Source organism: Girardinichthys multiradiatus, chromosome 20, assembly GCF_021462225.1.
Source record: "Girardinichthys multiradiatus isolate DD_20200921_A chromosome 20, DD_fGirMul_XY1, whole genome shotgun sequence".
Classification (NCBI taxonomy): domain Eukaryota; kingdom Metazoa; phylum Chordata; class Actinopteri; order Cyprinodontiformes; family Goodeidae; genus Girardinichthys; species Girardinichthys multiradiatus.
In genome coordinates this window covers 31,883,044-31,901,268 of record NC_061812.1, presented here as the reverse complement: position 1 = coordinate 31,901,268, position 18,225 = coordinate 31,883,044, and the positions used below count along the sequence as shown (strand labels likewise).

The window sequence follows — 18,225 nt, the reverse complement described above, 5'->3', positions numbered from 1 at the left end:
CCATCTCCCAGCTTCTGAAAAACAGCCTCACAGCATAATCTCTCCTCCACCAAACGTTACACTTGGAACAATACAGTCAGACAAGTACTGTTCTACTGGCAACCAGCATCTGATAGACAATCCAGATTTGTCTATCAGATTGCCAGATAGAGAAGTGCACTTCTCCACTTCTCTAGAGTCCAGTGGTGGCTGCTCTACACCTGCATCCAATATTTTGCATTGCACTTGGTGATATATGGCTTGGATGCAGCTGCTTGGCCATGGAAACCCATTCGACTCTTTATGCACTGTTCTTGAGATAATCTGAAGGCCACATGAAGTTTGGAGGTCTGCAGAATTGACTGTGCAGAAAGTCTGCGACCTCTGTGCACTCTACTCGTCAGCATCCGCTGCCCCTGCTCCATAAGTGTATGTAGCCAACCATTTCATGGCTGGGTTGCTGTCATTCCCAATTGTTTCCATTTTCTTATAGTACCACTGAGAGTAGACAGTGAAATATTTAGGAGCAAGGAAATTTCATGACTGGACTTGTTGGACAGGGGGCATCCTATCACAGTACCGGACTGGAAATTTACTGAGCTCCTGGGAGCGACCCATTCTTTCACAAATGTTTGTAGAAACAGTCTGCATGCTGCCTATGTGCTTGATTTTATACACCAGTGCCAATGGAAGTGATCGGAACACCTGATTCTTTTTAATTATTTGGATGGGTGAGCAAATGCCTTTGGCAATATATATATATATATATATATATATATATATATATATATATATATATATATATATATATATATATATAGTTTACCTTCATCTCCATAAGGTCATGGAAATAAACACAAGCCTTAACTTGACCCCCCATTGGTACCCCTTACCACCTATTCACAGAACACAACAGCTTTTGAGGCAGGTTAGCGGTGTGTGTGTGTGTGTGTGCTTATGTGTGTGTGTTTGCATGTTTGTGTGGTACGGCTGGTCAGAGGAATGCTCTGGCTCACGCCTGGCTGAGCTGTCACAATGGACCAGCTCTTTCACACTGCAGGGAAATTCCAGTCTGATGCAGAGAAGGGCAGCAAAGAAAGAGAAAGAGACGTTGAAGCCAAATGTTTGCAACTGTCTGAAAAATTGCTCTGTCTTAACACGGCTGTGTCCTCAAGTCTTATCCACCTAGTCAAGTTTTTTCTCTAATACGAATAAATCCACTTGTCCTCTGGGAGACCTTTGGATTGGAAATTAATGTTTCCAAACCTCCAATAATTTGGCAGAGTTTAACCTTGTTATGCATGAGTGTGTGTGTGTTTCTGTGAGTGACTCCATGCAAGTCTGCATGAGGGGAAAAAGTGAAAGATCAAAAACAGAGGGAAGGAAATGGGTCTGTTTGGTCAACTCAGTCAGCGCTTTAGCAATGTTACGGCCACTTTAGAGCCCCTAAGGCATTCTCTGTGAGTGAGATAGTGCTCAAAAGTATGTGTGAAACATTGCCGTGCAAGTGTGCACACAATAGTGGGTACACACACGTTCACTGAAGATGGGCCAGCAGCAGTCAACATTTATCACTCCAAAACTCTGCTGAGAAGCTGAAGGGACTGTGGGAGAAGTTACACGTAGGAAAAGGTAAAAAAAATCCTGTGGGCACAGGAATAGGAGAAAGATGATTTTCTTGTGTCTGGATAATCTCAAGTACAAACACAAACATGCACACATCTATAAGCAGGGGGGGCTTAGCAGCATATTTTACATATTATCTAAATGAGTACTTTCCACAAACCTACCAATCATGTATCCTTTTATCTTTTATAGGCTGATTAACTTAACAGGCTTCACAGGCAGGGCTGGGCACAGACCCTGTGCGTGTAGTTGGGCCCATGTTTGTCAGGATGTGTCCTGTTTCAGGGTCTGTTTGTGAATGCCTGTGCCTGCACGTACCTTGCTGAAGAGACTGCATGGCGGCAGTGGGCTGCAGCGGAACCAGGCCTTGTCTCTGGAGGTTGAGGATGTGCTGCTGCTGAAGCTGCTGCATCTGGATCAGCTGCTGCTGGAAGGCCAGCTGCTTACTGCCTAGCTGCTGACAGGGAGACGAAAAGGAGGTGAGAGGAGCCAGGCTAGGCTTTCAAATTAGCTACTGTGCTTTGCAAAAGTATTCATAACCCATGAGTCTTTATGCCTCTGTTGCCTTTTTTTGTTTTTTTTTACAAATAAACATCTGAAAAGCATGGCTTTCTTATGAATTCAGCTCCCCTAAATCAATACTTTGTTGAACAACCTTTTGGACTATGTCTCTACCAGCTTTACACATACATACTGAAGCTTTTGCCCACTCTTCTTTGCATAATAGTTGAAGCCGGGTCAAAATGCATGGAAAGCGAATTTCAAGTCTTGCCATAAATGTTCTATAAGATTTATGACTGGACTTTGACTGGACCATTCTCACAAATAACTCCTCCAGGGTTACCCTGAATCTACTGGCTGCTACTCTGAATAATATTCTTCCTGTCCCACCTGTAAGTTTAGATGGACAGCCTTGTTTTAGTAGTATTCTTTTAATTTTCTATTGATGGATTAAACAGTGAGATGTTTAAAGCTATGGTTACGGTTGTGTAACCTAACCTTTGCTGACCTTTCTGGAGGGGATTCTCTGTGTTAATGATTTACACTAATGCTCTCTAATAACCCTCTGATGGATTACTTTACACATAACTATACAGTATGTTGTGACATTATATAACACACAGATGGACTCTGGTTGCCAATTAGATGACTTATGTGCCTGATATTACTTAGAGATCTAAGATTAAAATGGGTGAAATAAGTATATCTGCCTTTACAACACATTTTGAAATCCACTGATTATTTTCCTTCCACATCACAGTTATGCAGTACTTTTTAAAAGTGTTTGTGATTGTTATGTGACAAAATGGGAAAATGTTCAAAGAATACAAATGTTTTTTAAAGGTAATGTAAGTTTTAACATACTTTAACTAGAACTCAACAACAGCATATAATTAATGCAGTAATTTTCAGCTGCTAAAAGACAAAGTGAGAAATAACCTTTTACATCAAAAGAAAACTGGACAGTCCAATTTGGGTAGTAAGGTGGTTAAAATTACAGTGGAGAAGACATAATACGGTTTGCTGATAATGCCAGTGTGTGTGTGTGTGTGTGTGGGTGTGTGTGTGTATCACGATGATAAGTGCCCCCTTTCCTGCTGTCTCAGTCTGTAGCAGACCTGTGCTATTTGCTAACCCCAAGCTGACCCTTCACAAGCAAAACCTCTGAGAGAGGTGCACTTTATCCCCTACATATAACTGGTGGGGCTGAAAAATAAATAAATGCAACTTCTCATTGTGTGTGAAACAGAGCAGCAACCTGTAACTCTTTGAACAGAGAAGAACTCACAGGAAGGGCAAATAGGTCATTTCCTCTCAGACTTGGTGCCTGGGGAAGAAAAGTGTGGTGACGGTGTGTTAATGTGTGTATGTGGGTGAGCTAGAGGTGGGCCGGCGACAACTACCAGGAACATATTCTTTGCATAGGTAATTTAATGTCATACGGGAAACTGCTGAAAATTTGATTTGTTGCACATCTGCAGCTTGTTTCAAAGCTAATTTGCAAAGGCTGCCTGTATGTAGACTCTTTAGGCAAAGAGCTCAACACATTTGTTTGCTGAGGTGGAATCAAAATTATCTTGCAAATCCTAGTTTACACAGTGAAACTCATCCAAGATCCTTTAATTTCTTTATATATTTCTTCTGATGAGCCAGCTTTTCTTGTAATCCTTTAAAGGTACCCTGATCAAAGGTTCTGAGTTTAAAAAAAAAACTTAATTTAAAGTTTTCCTTTGGAATCTGACTTTTTTCACTTATTTTCTATCAGGTCTGTGCGCCATCACAGCTTTTTGAGTTGAGCTGAGTTTGTGTTTTAAACAAAGAGCAAAACGGACAAGAGCATAACCAAAGTTACGAAAATCTGAAAGTAATTTCTTTAACAACTAGAGGCGACTGTCGCTCAGTAGGAAGAGTAGTTGTCTTGCACTCAGAAGGTTGTGGGTTCGATTCCAGCTTCCTCCTGCCAAATGTCGTTGTGCCCCTGGGCAAGGCACTACACCTCAAATTGCCTACCGATCTGCATATCGGTGTATGAATGTGTGAAATAAGTGAATCTGGCTCTAGTTTAAAGCGGTTTGAGTGGTCTGCATGACTAGAAAAGCGCTATATAAGTTCAGTCCATTTACCATTTAGGAAAAAAATTCAGCAAAGACCTGAGAGACTCATCATCCCTTAGTAAATATACCTTTTATATAGGATTATCCAGATTATTTTTTTTGGTCACCAGCAGAGATCTGAGTCATTTGCCACTACAAAGTGCCAGTGTGGCATGCATCTCTAATTTTAAGAGCAAGCACAGATGACCAGGCATTCATTAAAGACTCCATGCTTATTACACCATTGAATGTACCATACAGTAAGTTGGGAACAATTGCCTCTTGCAGATGTGAGATTTGTGAGAATCTATGTTATGCTGAAACAATTTAATACTTTGAACTGAATCACCAGAATCTTGTTGGTTGAAATAAAATGTTAATCAAAACATCCTATCAGACTGTATCTGTTTCATTCCTACATTGCTCTGTCTCCACGGACCCTGGCCCTTCTTTTCAAACTTGTCTGTCCATTCTCTTTTCCCCCTCCCTCCTCTCCCTCTCATTGTCTCCTGAGATATGGCTACGGTTCTTTAAAACACACACACTGAGCGAGTGAGTGTGTGTGCCTGCGCTCTGTTTACATTAGCTGTGGCTGAGTGGCCAAAGCTAGCGCAGTAACAGGCTGTCAATGTGATTTATGAGCACATCACACACTGTCTGAGCCTGCCAGTCACACAGAAGCATACATGTGTACATGCACACACACACACACACACACAGGCAACCATAGATGGACAAGCCAAAGACACACACGTACACAAGCACATATCTTTTTGTGATGGTCAGAGTCACTTCATTAAGCTGACTTCTGACCAGTCCCAAAAGCTCCGGCGACACACAAAACAGCGTGTCGGCATGCACATACATCGTTTTTCTTTCAATGCATCACTTCCACAAAGCCTTGGACGTAAAAAAGGAATTGCAGCTCAGACCGAAAAGGGCAAAAAGTTATAGTCACTGATGTACAAACACTTTCAAAAGTTGGGAGGGAGAATTTTTTGTCTTGCTCTTTCCTCCATAGATTTTCCCCCATTTGCTCCAGTAGTTTTGCTTCTTTTCTGGTGACTTTAAATCCACAAAGCTCACTTAGGTTTGAGATAGAAAAAAAAAGCAAATGCTAAACAAAATGTATATAAAAATCTTATAGCATCTACAGTATTGCATTGCAGTATATGCCATATTTTAATTGATTGTTGATGCACAGTATATCAGCCGCTCAGATCCAGTGACTGCTGGAGAAGGGCCTTGGTCACATCAGCTACTTGCAGCTCTGCGGGGAGGCATATTCCCCCAGGTGTATATGTTTGGCCAGTGGACCATCACACATCAGGCCTCTCGCTCTCTGTCTGCATGTAAGTGTGGCTGTGTGACCAGTGTTTGCACTTGTCTCATTGTTACAGGACAAGCAACCTGAAAACTAGGACAACGGAGGAGCACGGGGGAGAACGGAAAAGCAATTCAGACAGTCGCTCAACATGCGAGTCAACCACAACTGGTTTGCTTTGGTCACGGTAGAGTCGGTCGCCCGCTGTCAGTAAGGAGCATGTTGGCCGAGGTGGACGGGGTTGGGACTTTGCCCAGAGGGAGAGGAGGAGGACAAATTCGAGGATGTGCCTTTTCTTGCTTTTCTCAGAAATGTCTCACAAGCTCTTTCTCTTGAAGGGTTTTCCCTGCATTGTCTGTTTCTTATTATCATCATCACATAAGAATTGCCATTATACACAGATGTAAACACATAGCTCCTTGTACCTTAAACAGTCATCACATTAAATATGTCTAAATGATCCAGATTCTCCTTCACGTGCTACAGTTTGATCCTAGTTGATATTGCTTTACCACAGTGCTGTTTGTATATTTATGTAGACGGAGTAAATTTTACCAAAGAAAACGCAAGTTCCAGTGTTCTGGATGAATCGCTAACTATGCTAAAAATTTTCTTTTTTTTTTGTTTTGATGTGCAAATCAATATTTAACCTATTGCCCCCTACTTGAGGAGCATACATAGCATCTTGGTAAAGTTTCAGATAGTTTAGTTAGAAATATTTCTTCGAAACAGAGAGGAAAAAAAAATTATCAATATCAGAGTAAAAGAGTTAGTGAGATTAATTATTTATTTAACTTGCTAAAAGTAAGCATAAAGTCCTATCCACAGTTTTGGGATGATCTAACAGCAAACGCATGGAAGTAGGTGTTTTTGTCTGATGGTATCAAAATATAACTTTTTGGCCGTTGCTCAAAAACATGGTATTTTTGGTCAATAATGTGTAATTTAAATTGATGTTATTGCCACCTACTGGGCTAAAATTTCCTAGTTTTCATCCAGAATAAGCTATTTCTTCAAAAGTGAGATAAACTACAGCTACTGATGTACTACAACTAGAAAAGGTTTGTCACCTTTAGTTTTTTATTCTTGATGTAGGGAGAGCCGATGCCATGATCAAGTGATCTCAGGGTCCATAAATGTTCATGAATGTATAGATACAAAAAGCCATGTAGTAGACCATTTGACTGCCAAAAGAGTGAAACCTTTTAACAAAACTTCTGCTTAATTTCTAGAGGAAATATCTAATATTTCGAATTACAAGAACATGGATTTGGAGCAGATTCCTTTGCCACTGTGAGGGGTTAGGCCTGGGATTCAGACCTACATTTGTTTGAGCAGCACAACAATATTAAAACATGAAAAACAAGAGGATGAGAACAGCAACATACTATATCTGACCTAAATTCAATACATTACATTTTTTTCTTGGCACTCGTCATGTCAGCCACTTTACTACATTTAAAGGCACTCCTGTGCTTCAGAGTGTGCTTGAGCTGAGTGAGAGTGTACATGGCTAAGTTCACCTCTTTGGCCACCTGCTTCCCGGCCTGCTGATGCTGCTGTTGTTGCTGCTGCTGCTGCTGCTGCTGCTGCTGCTGCTGCTGCTGCTGCTGCTGCTGCTGCTGAGTCAGAAGCTGGAGATGCAGCTGCTCCTGCTGCTTCTTGTAGTACTCCTGTAACTACAGGCACAGAAAGGTGGGGGGAGGCGGGGTGAGGAGAAGGGGGCAGAGGGGTGGAGAAATATGAGTTGAATGAGTCAATACACACTTTTGAGAAGCTTCAATAATACTGCAGATAGCCAGCACTGAAATGATCAGCCATGGTCAGACAATACCAAAACAGGAGCCTCAAATAGCAGAGATGCTTTCAATACTGCCACTTTCAGTTGAGGCCACAACTTATTGTTGTGGCGGTGTGTGGTTTATTGACAAACCACGTGCAACAAGCAAACATAGACCTGGAAGAGACTGCCGAGGTACAATGTACAGCTGTTTGAGCGTGTCACCGCGATTGTGCATGTCAAGGCTAAGCCCCCTCCAATTATTCACAGAGTTCAAGACCTGTATTGCAGTAGCTGGTTGCAGCAAATGTAGGCCGACACACAGGGAGCGGGCGAGAAAAGCACTAGCAGGCAAGCATGTTGGTATAAAAGGGATACGTACAATCCCTTGCACAAGTATTCATATCCACTTGAACTTTTCACATTTTTTCCCATTACCACCACAAACCTCACCGGTATTTATTGGGATTTAATGTGATAAACCAACACAAAGGAGTGCATGTTTGTATAGTTTGTAAGAAAAATGACATGGTTTTCAAAACAAGGTAAAGCTACAAGATTTGTTGGCTATAGCTCTATCAGTTTTGCTCATGTAGATGACCGAAAGTTTTGGCTATTCTTCTTTGTTAAATAGCTTAAACTCAGTCAGACTGGATAGAGAGTATTTGTGAACAGGAATTTTTAACTCTTGTCACAGATTCTCGATTGGATTTATGTCTGGACTAGGCCATTCTAACACACTATGATCAAAACCAGTTCATGGTAACTCTGGCTTGATGTTTAGGGATGTCCTCCTGGAAGGTGAGCCTTCACCTCTAGTCACATGTTTTCTACAGCCTGTAACAGGTTTTCTTCCACGATTGTCCCATATTTAGCTCCATCCTTCTTCCCATCAATTCTGACCAGCTCCCCTGTCCCTGCTGAAGAAAAGCATCCCCACAAAATGATGCTGCCACCACAATGCGTTACAGTAGAGATGATGTGTACAGTGCAATGGGCAGTGTTAATGTGTTTCCACACATAGTATTTTGCATGTAGACCATGTCAGGTTTGGTGTGGAAAACTGAAAAAAACGGGATGTCTTATGACTTTCTTTTGACAATGGCTATCCCCTTGCCACTCTTCCACAAAGACTAGATTTATGGAATAAACAGCTAATATTTGACTTGAAAACAGATTCTCCCACCTGAAATATGGATCTCCAGAGTTAACATGGGCTTCTTGGGGGCTTTCTTAAAGTTCTCCTTGCCCAGCCTGTCAGTTTAGGTGAGCAGCTATCCCTTATTAGATTTGCAGTTCTGCCATACGGACTACACAGAACTCTGTGAGATGTCCAATGCTTGTGATATTGCTTTATTTAAATATTATCACAGCCTTTGCCTTGACATGTCTGCTGTGTTCCTTGGTCTTCATGATGCTGTTTGTTCTCTAAGAAACCTTGGAGTCCTTTTACAGAACAGCTGGACTTACATTAGAGATGGCCTTCCTTCAAAACTATGCATCATTAATGCCCATAATAACACAGACACCCACATCCAGCGTCCTCTGACTGGTCACAGCTTATCTGTTTGTTTGGATTAGAAATCATTAATTTACACAGGAAGCACCATTAAGATTGCAATCTTCAGCTGAGAGGAGAGGAAAAACTCACTGACCACAGTGCATCTCAGTCTGTGTGAGTGTGGAGGAGAGGAGGAGGGGAAGTTATTCCCCCGAGAACAGCTTGTACATGTGTCCATCTGCAGTTTGTCTTTGTTTCATGGTGCATCAAATGTTCAAAGAGGCTTTTCAGCGGAGAATGACTTCACAGCGCAGCAGTTGCTTCGGTCTCTCATTCGTCTGACCCTACCGTGAGCAGACTACACACCACTTCCCATCCTTGCCGCGCACACCCTGTGCAATGCAATGCTCTTTTCTTTTTCAAGCAAATCTGTTTCACATTATCCAGTTTCAGCCACAGTTTCTCCTTTGCATAATTTACAGCTTTACCCCCTATAACAGACCCCCCCACACCTATTTTTGTACTTAATTTATTTTAAATGCACGACTCTTTCCTTCTTGCTGCTCTTTCTTTTACTTTTCATCTGTCTTTCCTCTCTTTTATCACTCCTTAGGCAGAGTTAATCTCTCTTTTCTGCGTCACTAGTCTTCATCGCCTCCTAATCACACAGACAAATGCATATGCAAGTGCACACACTCACCGGCAAGCACGCACGCACACACACACACAAATATACCCTTGTCTGCAGAGTGGTGAGTTGAAGGAATAATTAAGTGATAATTATGGTATTTTAATGATTTGATTCAGTGGCTCTGTACATTAAGCGTATGTGTAAGTGAGGCACTCACCTCTGCAGCCTATTACCATGACCTTGACTTTACAGGAAAACACAGTGAACGAAAGGCAAAGCAGCCGTAGCATAAGTAAAGGTTAGAGGAAACCTAAAGGTTAACGCACAAACCCGCATCCACAAATCGCCGCCGCCTGCAAACACACATCTGCTTTTTAGCAATGGGCTGTAAAACTTACTTACACACTCTTACACAGGGCACCATTGCCTTGGGAATATGAAATTTAATGCTTCAGTGAGTGATGTGTTGGCTGATTGTCCTTTGTGTGTATATGTGTGTGTGGGTAAAAGTGCCGGATTTGCAGATATACACGAAGTGCGTGGCCCATACTGTGGTTAATTAAGTGAGAGAGCAATGTTAAACTTGGTGGTTTTTATTAGCAGTGCAGTGAGTGAGAGTGCATTATCAACCCCCTTTCCCTGCGTCTTCTTTTTCCTCGTTACACAAAATAAAATAAAAAATTAAGAAAAGAAAAGGACCAGTGAGGAGGATCTCTGTCATTCTGCATGTCGTTACCCAGAAAGCCAGCACATTTTTTTACTATTCCATTGTGATACATGTTTTCAGATCTTCCCACTGCAATTAACACTTGCCTAAAGCAACCACTTCCTATTAAATCCACAGTCTACGCTCCAGTTTTCTGCACTACTCCTACCATGCAATTACTCCTGTGTCTCTATGCTGTTAAGAGGCAAATTCACACCCTTTATGGGTCGGCATGTGTGCTTTGCTTGTGCAGGTAGGCAGGGTTGTGTTGGTGTAGCTATGTATTTGACAAATCTGCTACAGCTGAAGAGTGTTTATTGAGTAGTGTCGACATGGTAACCCCAACTATCAAGGGGCCAGGCATCAGCATCCGCACACTCCTGATTCATTATGACTCATGTTTTGATGCTAAAAAGCAAATCTGTCCACATGGCTGAGCACATGCATATCTACAGGCACATTCTTAAAAGAATTATCTAAAAGTAAGGATAGAAGGAAGGGCACAAGAAAGGAAAGAAATAAGCAAAGACACAAGGGAAGAAAGACAGAAAAGGAAAGAAACAGGGACACAAAATATAGGGAATGAATGACACAAGCAAAGAAAAAGTGGACAAAAGCATGGAAAGAAGAAAGTAAGGAAATGGAGCAGGATGGAGAAAGGATAGAAGGATGGAAGGAAGAGAAAAATGAAGGAGAAAAGACACAAGGTAGGTAGAAAGGCAAGGATCAAGGAATGACATAACGGAGGGTAGTGCTATATATAATTATTGTTATGATTTGGGGTTGTTTTTGGTTGCGGGTTTTTTCTCATTTGTTTCTCACAGTTAAGGTTTTGAGTCATGCTTCTGGTCATGTTTTAGTTTTTGTCTTGTTCATGTTTTGTGAAGTTACGTTTTTTGTTTTGTATCTGGTTATGCTTTAATTTCATTGTTTACTAGTTTGTATTCAAGGGTCTCTGTTTTGCTCCAGCCATGTTTTTGTTCTGTCTATCAATTAACTTTATTCAGTTCACCTGCTCCAAGATAATCTGTCTCCTTGCTCCACCTGGTTCACGCTCCATAAATACACACCTGTTCAGTTACTCATTGCGGAAACATTTCAGTTCATGTCACCTGTGTCCTGTTCATCATGCCAAGTCTGTCTTGCCAACCTGCCCATGTCTGTTTTTGCCGTCACCCTCTGTAGTGAGTTTTTTGTTAATTAAATCTTTTTTCACTTACCGTCATGCTGCCTGCTTGTCTGCATTCCGGGGTCCTCTATTTCGCAAGTTCTAACAATTATCTCTAGTTCAAAATCTAAAATGCTTGCAATGATCAAACCACAAATTGATATTTTTATATTAATTACAGATTCCTTAAAAACATTGTGACTTGTGAAACTTACTCTATTTGGGAAGGCAAAAACATATGGATTCTCAGTCTAAAAAATATAGCTAAATTCCCATTGTCTCTTTTCCTTCTTTTAGACATGAATTCACCACTTTATTTAATTTTATAACCAAGAATGTCACTAAGATAGTGATCATGATGACCAGCAATAATTACAAAATTGCAAAAAAAATAGTAAAATACTCATGACATAAAAGAAACCAATCAAAAATATTCCATTTATATATTTAAAAAAATAAAATGACATGATTCTGCTAAAGCTGTTCTCTAAACATGTTTGAAATGACTAAGTACTGGTAATAAATCTCAGTTAAGAATGTTTTGGAAGTCAAACCCCACATGAGTAGCACATGTCTGTATGTGTAACCAAGGACCAGGTATCAAATACACGGGACGGATATTTGAGCTAAGCTCTAAGCACTGAAAACAAAGTGTGTAATTTCTACCTGCTGTAGCATAAGAGCCTGTTGCTGCTGCAGGAGGGCCTGGAGCTGAGGAGGAGACAGGATCTGTTGCATCTGCTGAGGAGTGATCATCTGTGGGCTCATCATGGCCATGGACACGGGCACCTGAAGACAACACAGAGACACACACGTTAAAAGCAACTTAACACACCTGGATATTAGCATGCAAAACAAGAACAACCTAATCAGTCAGCAGGTGAAGATTTCTGTAAAAAGACCCAGTCAGCACAGAAAGCCTCAGACATGACTATGCCCGCAAACTGAAGGCTTAAGTTCAAACAAACAGCTTGCAGTACAAGCTGGTTACACTGAATGCTGGCATGGACAGATAGGCCAGGGAGGTGTGTTGTCTCTTGTTCCCTGTTGTCACTCACTGCGAAGAAAAAAACTGGCAACATCAGATAAAGACAAAAAGAGAGACACACTAAAACACACTCCCACTGTTGACATTTTCCGGCACAAGGCTGGCACTGTTAAAAACCGTCACTTTCCGTGGCCGCAGCCGGAGATGAAAGGACAGATATGCAATCTACCAATAAAATATAAAATCTTATCTACTTTTATAAACACATGATTACAATTGCCGCCAGTTCTCTCCCTAGCACGGCAAGGCCCAGCTAAAAGGAAGAAGGAACAACAAAGTTGGGTATCTGATGAGATGAATATCTGATCAGATAAAGCTGCAGGCAGCTAAAGAAGCAGAGAACGAGGAAGACAGCACAGAGTTGTGATTTTTGCAGATGTGTTGTGCAAACCCTCCTTAATGTTCTTCCTTTGTACACAGAAAATGTACAGAAATGTTAATCTGATAACAAACACTGCAACTCTGGGGATAAGCTTACTGCATAAATCTGAAACTGAGAACACAAATGCATATGCAAACATATGAAGAATAGAAAAAAAACACAGCAGGAATCCTGCTGACAAAGCACTTTTGTGTTTAATAACTCCTGGAGCAACAGCACTTAAAATGCACTTAATAAGGGGGATAAAAAGACAGTGTGGGACTGGTTTTGAAAGCTGATATTTTTTTTCTATCTGAGGGATTCTCTCACTGTCTGAACATCAATAAATGTCCTGTTTTAATGATGGCTACTTCAAAGGGGAAAAAAAACAGCACTACTTCTAAAGAAATGAGTTACCAATATTTCTAATGGTCTAGTGAATATGTTTGTGTATTCAGTAAAACTGCAGTTTTACTGAAGAGCTGTCCACCTACTCACCACCTGAATGGATGGCAGAAGGTAAGAGGGAAAGATAGGTGAGCCATCACCAGTTTGACTCTATTAACAATTAACAAAATTGACTATGAATACTAACTGCCTTGTTACCAACTGCCCTCTATCTTCCTATTCCATACACACGCACACACTGAATGGGGCAGCAGAAGTACTATACAGTACATATACAGTGTCATGCAAACGTACTCATACCCCTTGAACTTGTCGACATTTTCTCATGGTTTTCAAATATACTTTACAATAACAATAAAGTGTGGGGTGTATTTTTACCAAGTTACCGAGTCAAAACCTGTAGAGCAACCTTTCCCTGCAATCACAGCTTCAGGTGTTTTGGGGTAGGTCTCTGCATCCAGAGACAAAAATTCTTGCCCGTTCCTGTTTGCAAAATAGTTCAAGCTCAGTTGGACTGGATAGAACAGCATATGTGAACAGCACTTTAAAGTATTCTTACTTATTCTCAGTTTAGTTTTGGATTTTGACTGGGGCATTGTAGCACATGAATATGTTTTAATATAAACCATTCTATTGTAGCTCTAGCTGTATTGTTTGGGTTGTTTTGTTGGAAGGCGAATCTTAATTCTGCTCTAAAGACTTTTGCAGCCTCTATCAGACTTGCTTCCAGGATAGTTCTGTATTTAGTTCCTCTTGCCTTCCCATGAACTCTGACTAGCTTCTTTGTCCCTGCAGAAGAAAGCATTCCCACAGCATGATGCTTCCACTACCTTGTCTGCAGTTGTGCCATAGTCTTTCCATTTTTGGATGACAGGTTCTCACAATTGTGAGATGTTCAAACTTGGGACACTGTTTTGCAACATAACCCTGCTTTAAACTTCTTCACAGTGTTATCCCTGACCTGTCTAATGTATTCCTTGGTCTTTATAATGCTGCTTGTTTACTAATGTTTTTTAACGAACCTCTAAGTCCTTCACAGAGGAGCTGGATTTATGCTGAGATGAAATTACACATAGGGGGATTCCATTTATTAATTCTGTGACTTGTAAAGAAAAACAGGTTGCAATGAGTTTTATTTAGGGGTATCCAAATAATGATGACTAAACACAAATGCAATACACACTTAACAGATATCTACATATAATTCCAGTGAAATACTCTAAAGTAGCAACATAACAAAATGTGAAAAAGTCCTATGGACATAACTTTTTTTTACAAGATGCTGTACTGCATGACTGCGTAGCGGTGCAAGAGTTTGTGTTTGAAGACTAGATGTAAAGAAGGTGGGAGTCAAAGTGGGTGAGTTAGGCGACCCTTTGGTGCTGTGGCAGTTGATAAGGAAATAGGCAAGGGAGATGGGGGGGGGTTGGCGGGGTGGCAATGAGTAAGATGGGGGTGGTGATCGGTGCCGTCTGGCGTCATGCCAGCTTGCCCCCGCCGCTGGGCCTTGTCAGTCTAGGCTGCCAAATGAAAAGCTGTAATTAATTGCTCTTGTGCATCCCATTCTTCCTCACCGACTACTCATACATTCTATTTTATACACACCACCATTGACATTTTCAAGTCACAGGCGTAATAATTACTGGAGTTATAGCACCTTTCTGTGTGCTGGATTATGCTGTGATGCCAGAACCCCATGTGCGGTCCTGTGTGAGTGTGTACGTTTGGCAGGCTGAATGTTGAGTAGTTAAGGTTTGACGCCATTAATTGCCCCTATAATCTAATATCACAAAGCGTTGTGATTATGGGGCATGCGTTGCCACTGCCATACGACACCGCCAGCCTCAGAGCCCGGGCGCAAAACAAAAGCCTCACCATTAGCGATTTGACGGGCTAGGACAAAAGCGCCTCACAATGCAGAATTATATTTTCATTCGGCTTTGTCTCTCCTGGTGAATGATTTCTCCCCTTTCATTGGACTGTGAATAGGGAGAGTCTGAAAAGCCGGGTGATTTGAAGTCAGCCATTTATTAAATGCATTTAATTTTTTTCTCCCCCCGCTGTCGTCCGTTTTTTTCATGTTGCATGTTAATTTAAAAGAGAGAGATGCGTGGTAGATTAGTGGGAAGAGAGAGGTAAGGTGGTAGGGGGAGGTGTTTGTGAGCAGGAACAGGACAGGAAGAAGGGGGAAAGGCAAGGACATAGCGAGGAAGGAGGAAGTATTGTGGAATAATAGTTGGGAGATAAGAGAAGTGTTTGAGCTGTCAAGCACAAATAACCGAGCAGGTTTCTAGAAGAACAGAATGCAGTTTGGAGTCCGAAGCATTGCACATGAGAGTGCAGACACACAGGCATCCACTGCTGACATATAGGTGAAAAGTCATAATCCTGCACCATATTTCGTCCAACCACTAACAATAGAAAATTAAAAGAATAAATAGTCACTCATATCATTAACAATCCAAGAAAATGCACAAGCAGGCTAGCAGTGCACACATGCACAGGCAGACTCACGCTTCAGAGGGGTCAGTAGCTGACAGAGGTTAACCCCTGCCATGGATGGAGGGAGCTGAGGGAGGGAGACAGGGAAGAGAAGAGAAAGCGGGAGACAGAGAGCGGAGGAGTAATTAGAGGGGTTGTTTGAAGAGGGAGTTTAACTGATTAACAAAGGCAGGGAGAGGGAGCTCGGGAGAGCCCAGAAAGATGGAAAGGAGAAGGAAGAGAAAAGCATGAAATCCCAAAGGAGAGGAGAGAGGAATCAGGGAATGTAACTTGCATTTCAATGAGGATTCATCCCTCTCTTCTCTTCTCCCTTGATGGCTTTTCATTCTTACTGGGAGGGAAGCCTTTTCCCACACAAGGGAAAGAAGGATGGCTGTCTGATATAAAAGCAGCCACCAAACAGGATGAACTGGCCAAAGTGTCTGCATAATCACTGCATTAAAAATTAACAAAGCTTTTTGCACCTGCAAATAAACCCTGATTATGGTCTTTTTTTATGAAAGAAAATACAAAACACACTTTTCACTGGGGCAGAATGTATTAATCCAAAATCAAAGAAGGTATATTTCAACAGGTTATTTGCTTATTTGCTAGATTATATAAGGGGCATTCTGTAAATAGTACAAGGCAGAGCAAGGCATTGCAATGATTACAACTAAACAAAAACACCAGATGTTGGTACTGTACATCCCTATAATATACAAGTCATAAAAGTGTGTGCATGTTGGAGGACATCTCATTCTGACGTCTTTCTGTCAACAAGACAATCAGTTATTTTACGGAAGCAGAGGAGCTCTTTCAAAGTAATAATAATGTTTTGAAGAGGCCGAGACAGAGTCCTGACTTAAATCTTATGAAGAACCTTTGGAGGGAGTTAAAGATTAGGGTGATGGCAATAAGGCCTTCCAACCTCAAAGACTTGGAGCTCATCATCAAAGATAAATCATCAAAATACCAGAGAAAACATCCAAAAAAGCTGCTCAGAAGGGTAATGCCTAAAAAGATTCTTCAACTGATTACTGAGGGGTGTAAATCATTTTTAACATATAAGTTTTTTAATAAAATGTAAAAAAAACAGCACAGATAATTCCTCTCAAAATTGACACAGCTTTGACATGGTTTTATTAACTTTTGAGTCAGCTGCCTCATTTCCAATTGGAAAAAAACTTGGGTAAACTTGGTTGACTGTAAATAATTTTACTAAATATTTTTTGTAAATATGACAGACGTGCGAATAATTTTGTGCTTATGCTAAGTTTCTCACTAATTATTTTAAGCGTACAAGGACTGAATTTAGATTGGAAAAGATAATTAATCGATTAGCCCTAAAAAAAGTTTGCTAAGGCAAAATATTTTTGGTGCAATGTCATTTTAAGTTTGTTCTGTTCTTGCACTCCACCTACATATATCCTTGCAAGCACTGGACCAGAGGTGGCCTACAACAATCCTTTGGAACAGTGACATATCAAAAACTTGTAGAACATAGGATCTTTAGGATTGGCCATCCCTGCACTAGGTGAAGCAAAAACATAAAAGGTAACTTTTTTTGGAAGGACGACAGCCCCATAAATTCACTTCTTCGAGTAATCTGTCCACAGCGAGAAGCCAGTATTCTGTGTGTGTGTGTGTGTGTGTGTGTGAGTGTTTGTATGATGGCAGGGAATAGTGAGAAGAGAGGAAGCTATAATCAGAATCTAAACAGGCTCTCGGTTTAAATGATGCAGCCTCTGCCTCTGGGGTCTACGGGGACACACAGGAGAGAAGAATAATTGAAAAAATGACAAGGTGGGAGCAGGAGGAAGAGAGAGGCTGACAGAGTACTCCTCCTCACCCCCTACCTTGGAAGGAGCTAACCCCAGCGCTGTTTATCCTTGTCACTGAGCATTACCACCTCACATTCGAACTGACTGATTCCCCAACCACCTAACTGTCACAGACACACACATACACTTGCCTTGGTGTGCATCAGGGCAGGTTTGTTTACTGCATAGCTGTTTTAGAGACAACTTCACCTAAAGGCACCAAACAGCAAAAGGCTGCCAAGATGTGCCATCTGTTTGGCATATTACATGCTGACTCTGTATCAGTTTGTATGCTGCAACGTGCAGCTCCTTAACGTGTAAATGATCCTTGTTGGTTGAGGATTTGTTTGTTTAACAGCTGTCATCAGTATCTCTGCTTCCATCTTTGTGTTCCTGCAGATAAACAGGTTATCTGTGCTCATCATGCACAGATATGAAACGAGAGAAAATGGTTTGGGAGCAAGAGCCGAAAGCAGAGAGGCATTAGAGAAAAGCATTTAAGTGAAAACTAGACAGCGGAGGAGTTCCCACTGTGCTGAGAGTGGTGTTTGGAGCTTGGGGCCACTGCAGAAAGTGAAAAAGGGACCCATTGTGTGCAGTAAGCACCCCTCCTCTTGCTAATCTGAAGCTGGGCCATGGGCCACACTACTCCTGGGGAAACTGAGGAACGAAGGCAGGTGAGATTGCCGATAATATGTACATCCTACAGCTTTAGTTCTCAAACCTGTGTTTTATTTTTTGCTGAGTAATGTTTCCATCTGATTCAAAAAATAAATAAATGAAACCATCTTGTTG

At 41.3% G+C, this 18,225-nt stretch overlaps 1 protein-coding gene and 1 long non-coding RNA gene across 3 annotated transcripts in view; one reads left to right on the top strand and one right to left on the bottom strand.

The window, feature by feature from the left end:
* Positions 1-18,225, bottom strand: part of foxp4 (forkhead box P4) — a 115,437-nt gene that overhangs the window by 30,911 nt on the left and 66,301 nt on the right. For both annotated transcript variants that reach the window (XM_047347077.1, XM_047347079.1), the window contains exons 4-6: positions 11,976-12,098; positions 7,047-7,202; positions 1,924-2,059 (exon numbers count right to left, since the gene is read on the bottom strand). In XM_047347077.1, the coding sequence (XP_047203033.1) occupies positions 1,924-2,059; positions 7,047-7,202; positions 11,976-12,098 (415 nt within the window). The remainder of the gene's footprint in view (positions 1-1,923; positions 2,060-7,046; positions 7,203-11,975; positions 12,099-18,225) is intronic.
* LOC124856542 lies at positions 1,948-5,989 on the top strand. Its single transcript, XR_007035366.1, has 2 exons — positions 1,948-2,084; positions 5,600-5,989. It is a non-coding gene; the product is annotated as an uncharacterized LOC124856542 (long non-coding RNA).